The sequence below is a fragment of the Linderina pennispora genome, assembly GCF_002104995.1.
Source record: "Linderina pennispora strain ATCC 12442 chromosome Unknown DL89scaffold_14, whole genome shotgun sequence".
In the NCBI taxonomy this organism is placed as follows: domain Eukaryota; kingdom Fungi; phylum Kickxellomycota; class Kickxellomycetes; order Kickxellales; family Kickxellaceae; genus Linderina; species Linderina pennispora.
The window spans coordinates 19,050-26,952 of record NW_024468262.1 but is presented as its reverse complement, the minus strand read 5'-3'; the positions used below and the strand labels follow the sequence as shown (position 1 = coordinate 26,952).

General features: G+C 57.0%; 4 protein-coding genes across 4 annotated transcripts; 1 reads left to right on the top strand and 3 right to left on the bottom strand.

Moving 5' to 3' along the window:
- Positions 1 to 359: 359 nt before the first annotated feature.
- Positions 360 to 979, bottom strand: DL89DRAFT_295098 (UPF0157-domain-containing protein; the record flags this gene model as incomplete). The annotated part of the gene is made up of 3 exons (XM_040890596.1): positions 360 to 467; positions 496 to 852; positions 884 to 979. 3 exons carry the CDS (start codon positions 977 to 979, stop codon positions 360 to 362), a joined length of 561 nt encoding a protein of 186 aa, XP_040740665.1.
- A 598-nt stretch (positions 980 to 1,577) lies between these two features.
- DL89DRAFT_269753 (putative rRNA pseudouridine synthase) lies at positions 1,578 to 3,150 on the bottom strand. The gene is made up of 4 exons (XM_040888418.1): positions 2,699 to 3,150; positions 2,467 to 2,606; positions 2,156 to 2,420; positions 1,578 to 2,091 (listed from the first exon to the last, which is right to left on the bottom strand). Exons 1-4 carry the CDS (start codon positions 3,056 to 3,058, stop codon positions 1,609 to 1,611), a joined length of 1,248 nt encoding a protein of 415 aa, XP_040740664.1. The 5' UTR covers positions 3,059 to 3,150; the 3' UTR covers positions 1,578 to 1,608.
- Positions 3,151 to 3,204: 54 nt separating this feature from the next.
- Positions 3,205 to 5,243, bottom strand: DL89DRAFT_269752 (uncharacterized protein; the record flags this gene model as incomplete). Its single annotated transcript, XM_040888417.1, has 8 exons — positions 3,205 to 3,464; positions 3,529 to 3,540; positions 3,567 to 3,860; positions 3,897 to 4,485; positions 4,507 to 4,622; positions 4,645 to 4,803; positions 4,826 to 5,000; positions 5,047 to 5,243. The coding sequence occupies 8 exons, from the start codon at positions 5,241 to 5,243 to the stop codon at positions 3,261 to 3,263; spliced, it is 1,746 nt and encodes a 581-aa protein (XP_040740663.1). The 3' UTR covers positions 3,205 to 3,260.
- A 457-nt stretch (positions 5,244 to 5,700) lies between these two features.
- Positions 5,701 to 7,868, top strand: DL89DRAFT_324675 (glutamine-dependent NAD(+) synthetase with GAT domain-containing protein; the record flags this gene model as incomplete). The annotated part of the gene is made up of 6 exons (XM_040891474.1): positions 5,701 to 6,825; positions 6,854 to 7,084; positions 7,116 to 7,237; positions 7,275 to 7,398; positions 7,439 to 7,777; positions 7,815 to 7,868. The coding sequence occupies 6 exons, from the start codon at positions 5,701 to 5,703 to the stop codon at positions 7,821 to 7,823; spliced, it is 1,950 nt and encodes a 649-aa protein (XP_040740662.1). The 3' UTR covers positions 7,824 to 7,868.
- Between the last annotated feature and the right edge of the window lie 35 nt (positions 7,869 to 7,903).

Here is a 7,903-nt window from a genome sequence, read left to right as displayed (position 1 = left end):
CAGGACCCGAACTCCCCAGAGACCAGGAATACTCACCAATAGCCTGAATTGCAGCGCTCATTGTTCCTCTTTTTCTTCTTCTCTGACCGGGTTTCTGTTGCTTCTGCTGCTGTTGCTTCAGTAAGTAGACTGCCAACGGGCTGTACAATATAATAAGGATATGGTGGTTCAAATTTGGAATGCTGGAAAAACTGCCCTGAGGGGGTGAGAGTGGAGAGCTTTGCATATTTCACCGAGTACAACCGCGGGATGCCGCAGGTCAAAGTTTAAAAATGACGACACTGGCATTGTCCCCGAGTCGTGACTCGAGTCACGGCCAGCTCGCCACGGCTTGAGAAAGAGAAAAGCGCTACGTTCTGTCAATGCTCGAGATAGTCGGATTTTCTGCCGTCGACATCCCATCCAGCCTTCCTCAGCACGCCCATGATAAAGTCTGTCTTGTCGGCATTGTATGCCAGGATGGAATTCTCTGTTATCGCCGTACTTGGCTGCGACCTGCTTCTTGAGCTTGGCGTATTCGTCCAGCACATCCGGATGGTCCCTCAGATACTGGAGGAACAGCTTCTTTCTCGTATATTCACCATTGCCCTTCTGCACCATGTGCACGTGGTACAGAGGACGTTTAAAGTACTCGCGGCCCACGATACCGTACAGACCTTTGTATCTATACCCAAGCTGCTGCATAGCTGGAATGCACTGGGCGAGCTGGGAGAAGTCAGCGACGACAACTTGGATATCAATGATGGGTTTGGCAGCAAGGCCCGGGATGCTGGTGGAGCCAACGTGTTCGACGTCGAGGATGTAGGGGCCGATTGCATCGCGAATGCGGTGGGCTTCGTCAGCAAACTGCTCCTGCCCACTTTGGGTCGTATTCAACAACCACCAATGGGTCGCCCTCGTAGTCTTTTGTCATGATGCTAAACAAAAAGTAGAAAGCAGAGGCAAGATTGATTCCAGGACCGCAGCGGCACACTTTCATGTTTGATTGACCTGCCTGTGGGAATCCGATTGTGATATTTTCGTCGGCAATGTATTCAAGAGCAGTAGATGATTTTTATACGGCATGGGAATGACCTCATGCCGGCTCTAGATTCTAGTATCCAACATGCCTACTTTTGGACATACTATAAACACATGGTTACAGATAAGAGCCCATCGTATTGCCTGGGCTATCCTGTATTTAAAAAGAGCCCGCTATCATAACATACCTAGCACCACACACCGTTGGCTTATCGATTTTATACCCAGCATTAGCCTACATTTAGTGGAAGCGGGATATATACTAGACAGGCAGGGGCTGGGTAAGCCATTATAGTGGTGCTGGTGGTAGCAATGCGCATATTTATAATAAATGCCAATTGCACTATAACAATGTTGACCAACAACACGTTCCAAAACTGGATCGGGCTCGTCAGGCCCGGTGAATGGCCTTCCTTTATCCCATGTGTCAAACCGTGCTAGCTAGAAGCTGAGCTCACATCGCGAGCAGAGTAATTCTAGTATATCCATACCTTGGCTTTTAGACAGTGGCGCCAACCAGAAAGTGACCAAATCCTCAATAACATCGATTGCAAGACATGTGGAAAATGACTCCAATGTTTTTTAGTTTTAGGAAAGAGAAAATATGAAATTTTTTGAGCGAGATAAGCTTAATCCTTTGTTCTTCTTCTCCTTCTTCTCCTTCTTCTCCTTCTTGGCCTCCTTCTTAGCCTTCTTCTCGGCCTTCTTGGCCTCCTTCTCGGCCTTCTTCTTGGCCTTCTCGTCGGCCGACACGTCCTCGTTGTCCGACACCTCGTCCTCCGACTCCTCAGCCTTGCGCTTGTGAGCAGGGGCCTCGGCCACCACAGGCTTGGCATCGGGCTTGGACTCAGCGGCCTCGTCGGCAGGGGCATTGTAGTCCGTGTAGCTCTTGGTCCACGACGCCGGGGTGTTCTCGTTGCGGTTGCCGTGCTTATCGAGCTTGCCGTCCTTAATCAGCTGCTTCTTCTTCTGGGCAACGGGTCCCAATCCCCACTTGCGCGGGTACGTGTCGCGCTCCATAATAACGCGCTTGATCTTGGCCACAACGCCGTGGTCGCAGGTAGCCAGGACCTGCAGTGGTCATCTGGGCAATGCCAATGGCGATGGCCTCGCCCTTGGTGGTCATCAGAACGACCTCGTCGTTGACCTCGATACCGTCCTCGAAACGCAGCAGTCCGGGGATCATCATCTTGGCGCCGTAGCAGATCGCGTTGACTGCCGAGTCCTTGACCACAATGCGCTTGTAGCCGGTCAGAAGCCACTCGAGCGGACGCACCACGCGGCGCAGGTAGCTCTCGTCCTTGGTGTTATCGTACACCCACTGCGCGTCCATCACATCGTGCATGGTCACCATGTTGTCGTTCTCCGTCAGCGCGCCCGAGCGCACACGGACGCAGCTCCTGCATGTGCCCGCCCACGCCCAGCAAAAGTCCCAGGTGCACACACAAGGTACGCATGTACGTACCGGCCTCGCAGCTCGCCCACACTACCGCCAGGTGGCGGTCGTTGTCGAACTCGAGCAGCTTCGAGTCATAGATGGTGCGCACGCGCAGCTGCCGCTTGACCGCAGAGATCAGAGGCGGGCGCTGGAACAGCGCGACCGGTCAGTGTCTCGACCGACCGCGCCATTGCCGACTCGTTCTCCAGGGCATCGTGAAGACGCACCACGCACACGTACTCCTTTTCCGGCTCCCTGCTGGCTCTTCACCAGACGGGTCGCGCGGTCAATGCACACAATCAGGCAGCCAGTGACCTTCGGGTCCAGCGTGCCCGAGTGACCGGTCTTCTCCACGCGCAGGATCCGGCGGATCCACGCCACCACCTCGTGCGACGACGGGTTCGACGGCTTGTCCAGGTTGATCACACCGTACTTGATGTAGGTCTCGAGATCGCGCTTCAGCGGCGAGGTGCTGACCGGGATCGGTGTGTAGTGGCCGGTGCGCACGTGCAGCTTCTCGTAGTTCTTCAGCAGGTACGGCCACTCGGACGTGTCGATGGGCGCCGCCTTGGGCTCGGGTTTGATCGAGTAGTCAGCCATTCTTTAAGCTATTTTGTAAATATAAATTCAGAACAAGTAACGAAAAATTGCGTAATGAGGAGGCGTGAAAACGAGAAGGCAAGTGCAAGCGGACAAGTGGGCGAGTACTGAAGCGAGCGAAAAAAGTTTTTGTGAAAAAATTACAGGCTGGGCTGAGCGAGGGCTGCTGATTTGCTGAGCAGCTGATCGATCAACGCGGATCTCAGAATTGGACCAGTGGGGCGAGCTGGGCAGCATCGAAATAGCACAGCAGAACCGAGTGCGCAGACACCGTAGTGTCAGCAGGCTCCTGCCATGTCGCAATGACGTCGGCTGAGCTGCCAAAGCTGACCGCGGGTTCAGCCTGGTCGACAGGAGCCGCTGCATCATTGTAGTCAATGGCAGACACCAGCATCGAGTGGCAATGCTGGGCGAATGGAGATCGGGCCTGAGGCATTCAGTTCGTTCTGGGAATCCATATCCCCAGCAACCGCAATCTCCATCTCAGGCCTTGGAGCATTGGTCGAACCAGCACCGCATCCTCGTTGACAACATCAATGGTGGTGGCCGAAACGGGGCATTCGCACAGTGCAGCCGACAGAGTGGCAAACGGCTCCATGTCCCGGTTGGGCGCCATGCCAGCCAGCGACAACATTTTCGACATGGCAAAGTAGGACGGCAGGTCGTCCGCATGCCTTGTGCGGGCAACATCCCAGGCTGTTGCAGAATGCCTGCATGCCGGACATACAGCTCGGGCATGCTGAATTCGTGCTCCGACCGAGTCGCCTTTGGCCAGAGCGTTCGGCCTGTGCTCCAGGATGCTCTGCAGAGTCAGCGGTGGCTCAAAGGGCGAGCGTACGAAATCCGAAGGGTAAAACGACAACGAGTGCGCCAGGACCATGGAAAGCATGACATCCGAGTACTCGGACTCGAGCTGGGTCCGGAACTCTGCCAGGACATGTTTGGCCAGCATCTGCATGTCATCGGTGCTGCTCGGGTGCGTGCCCTTCGCCAAGACCTCCAAGGACTTTTCCATTCTCGCAAACAGCACTGCCAGATCCGACATGGACAGGTTCCGTTCACTGGCAATGGAGCCTGCACGATCCAATACGGCGAAAATCTGTACCAGTGCCAAAAACATCGGCGCCATATTGCGGTCCAAAAGGTTGTCAAAGTACGCAGCGGACTCGGGACTGACAATGGTCTTTAGCTGCAACAGGAACTCGTAGTCCACAGACACCATCTGCTGGAACATATGCAGGTGCGACGTGGCGATGGACGGGTCGGGCAGGGTGATCGGCTGGTGCTTGCGGGAGATCCAGCGCTTGTGCGCGTCATGGCTGTGGATCACCGCCTTTGCCACCTCAATCAGCGACGTGACGTGCATGGCGAACTGCCCGGCGGGATCCAAAAGCATTGATGCCAGGGAGTCGATGAAATGCGAGGCGCTGGGGATATGGCATGCACACAGGAATGCACGGGCTGCCGCCTGTCTGATCTCCGACAGCCACGGCGGGCCAGCGCTGATGATTGAGAATAAAACCGGCTTGGTCTCCGCACCAACTCCATGGATGCCGTGCTCGAGCTCAGCCAGCATGGCAATGAACTCGCTGCGCAGCAACACTGGTGATGTCGCTGTTCTCAGCCCAGCCTAGAAAATGCCTTTGCTGCTGGACCGACACAGATATGCCAATATACCGGCCCGAGGAGCTCGCGCCCAGCAATACGGAGTAGCGCTCAGCGTTCGCCAGCCTCTGGTAGAGCGTCTTCCGGCCCTTTGTCCGCCACCAAACCAACCCTACTCATGTATGCATCGGGGGTAGTGTAGAATGGCGTGGTCAGGCTGCCATCGCGCTGCGCCTGGAACATGGCCCGGCAGAATGCCCGGAACTCGCTGCTCTCGACCATCTCCGTAGGCATGGCAAACTTGGTCTTGAAATGAATCAGCGCATCCTCCACATCGCTTCAAAGATACCTTTTGCCTTAGCTGTCCGTTTTCGAACACCGACCGGCGCATGGCCACGGGCGCATGCGATATCGGCGTGTCGTCTTCGCCGGTCTCCAATGTATAGAGGTAAGCGCGGATCGACTGCATGTCGCTTGGGTGGAACAGCCCCGTCTCCAGAAGACGGTTCATGCGCGCCCGGTACACGCGGATGTAGCGCTCGCGGCTGGTCGCCAGGTGGTGGTCCAGACGGGCCTGCATGCGGCGGGCGCGGTAGATGAGGCCGCGGGATTCGATCCCGTCCAAAACGCATCGCACGCGCTGCCGGTGCAGGTCCGGGTCGAGGTACTCGTTATGCGTGTCCACCGTAAGCAGACTGAGCGATCGGTTCTCGGCCGCCGGGCTATCGCTGGGGTCGGCAGGTGCATACATGAGGACCAGCGGGGCAGGGCGAACACGCCCGCCATTCTTCTTCGAGTTCATTTGCGCCAGGCGAAGGATTGAATTTGGATAAAATAGCGAGTGGAGCGAGCAAAGGGACACAAAACGGGGTCGTCGGCAAGTGGCAGTTCGGGCTGATAGAAAAAAAACCCCACGCCTTATCCGACTTTCACTATCGGTCCACACATCCCAACAAGTCCCTTGCCCGATCACTGAGCTTGTCACCTGTTGTCCCTAGAGCTCCTACACATTTATTGTCTTTTTCTTCCAACTAGCAATGGTGCATTACGTTACAATCGCCACCTGCGCGCTGAACCAGTGGGCGCTAGACTTCCAGGGCAACTACGAGCGCATCCGCCAGAGCATTCTGCAAGCGAAAGGGTCGGACGCCAAGCTGCGGATCGGGCCGGAGCTCGAAATCCCTGGGTACGGCTGCTACGACCACTTCCTGGAAGGCGACACGATCCTGCACTCATGGGAGGTGCTGGGGAAGCTCCTCTCGGACCGCACCCTCGACGACATTCTAATCGACACGGGCATGCCGGTAATGCACCGCAACCAGCGATACAACTGCCGGGTGGTGATCCTGAACGGCAAGATTGTTTTGATCCGGCCCAAGCTCTACCTGGCCAACGACGGCAACTACCGCGAACTGCGGTGGTTCACAGCGTGGGCTGGTCGGGCATCAATTGAAGACTATGTGCTGCCGCGGTTCATCTCGTCGATTACGGGGCAGAAGACGGTGCCTATAGGCGATGCCCTAGTGAGCACGGATGATTCGTGCATTGGCATTGAGCTGTGTGAGGAGCTGTTTACGCCGGAGAGCCCGCATATTGCGATGAGCTTGGATGGCGCTGAGATCATCATCAATAGCTCGGGCAGCCACCACGAGCTGCGCAAGCTGCATCGGCGTGTCGAGCTGATCCGGGAGGCGACGATGAAGTGCGGCGGGATATACCTGTATGCGAACCAGAAGGGGTGCGATGGCGACCGGCTGTATTACGACGGCTCGGCTATGGTGCTTGCCAATGGCGAGGTCCTGGCCATGGGCCGCCAGTTCGCCATCTCCGACGTCGAGGTCACGGTGGCCACGGCGGATCTGGGCGCCGTGCGGTCCTTCCGCGGCGCCATTTCGAGCCGCTCATTGCAGGCCGCCCGGTCCATTGTGTACCCACGCGTCCATGCCGACATCGCGCTGTCGCCAGAAAAGGACATGTTCGATGGCCGCGTCAAGCCCACAAAACCGATTTCAGTCAGGTACCATTTGCCTGAGGAGGAGATCAACCTGGGCCCGGCGTGCTGGCTGTGGGACTATCTAAGGCGGTCCAGCCAGGGCGGGTTCTTTTTGCCCCTGAGCGGCGGCATCGATAGCTGCTCGACCTGCGGTCATTGTGCATTCGATGTGCCGCCAGGTGGTTGACGCGTGCCAGGCCGGCGACCAGCAGGTAATCGAGGATGTGCGCAAATGCGTGGGTATGGGCCCAGAGTACCTGCCCAAGGACGCGCAGGAGCTGGCCAGCCATCTCTTCTACACGTGCTACATGGGCACAGGCAACTCATCCAGCGAGACCCGCACACGCGCCAAACAGCTGGCATCAGCCGTAGGCAGCTACCACGTGGACCTGAACATGGACTCCTGTGGTCTCGGCCATCGTGATGCTGTTCACCCTGGTGACCGGTCTGACGCCCAAGTACGCGGTCCACGGCGGCTCCAATGCTGAGAACCTGGCTTTGCAGAATATCCAGGCGCGCCTGCGCATGCTCTTGGCGTACCTGTTCGCCGCGCTGTTGCCATGGGCGCGCGGCCGCCAGAAGTCCCTGCTGGTTCTGGGCTCAGCCAATGTCGACGAGTCCTCTGCGCGGATACTTTACCAAATACGACTGCTCGTCGGCCGACCTGAACCCGATCGGGTCGATTAGCAAGCGCGATCTGCGAAAGTACATTGCCTATGCACGCGAACACTTGCAGCTGCCTGTGCTTGACGAGTTCCTGGAGGCCACGCCGACCTGCCGAGCTGGTGCCGTTCTCCGAGTCGTACGTGCAGAGCGACGAGGTCGAGATGGGCATGAGCTACGACGACCTCAGCGTGTACGGCCGGCTGCGCAAAATCGCCAAGTGTGGGCCGTACTCGATGTTCACGCAGCTTCTGCATATCTGGGATGGCCTGACGCCCCGCCAGGTGGCCGACAAGGTCAAGCGCTTCTTCTTCTACTACTCGATCAACCGCCACAAGATGACGACCATCACGCCAGCCTACCATGCCGAGACCTACTCGCCCGACGACAACCGCTTTGACATGCGCCAGTTCCTGTACAATGCCCGGTGGGACTGGCAGTTCCGCTGCATCGACCAGGTTGTTGAAAAGTGCGAGAACGCGGAGCATGTCCAAGGAGGAGTAACTAATTAAAGCCTAGTTTTTATTATGAAGCTGAAGTGTCATTCTCAAAAGTGCATGCCCTGGCCATATGCCAGCTGGTCA

What these genes read in the sequence shown, in the direction of transcription:
- DL89DRAFT_269753 (XM_040888418.1), bottom strand. Translation starts at nt 3,058, where the DNA reads ATGGCTGACTACTCGATCAAACCCGAGCCCAAGGCGGCGCCCATCGAC. An exon ending in AGCAGGGAGCCGGAAAAGGA is followed by an intron (nt 2,607 to 2,698) that starts GTACGTGTGCGT and finishes GCGCTGTTCCAG; the next exon opens with CGCCCGCCTCTGATCTCTGC. An exon ending in GTATCGAGGTCAACGACGAG is followed by an intron (nt 2,092 to 2,155) that starts GTCGTTCTGATG and finishes TGACCACTGCAG; the next exon opens with GTCCTGGCTACCTGCGACCA.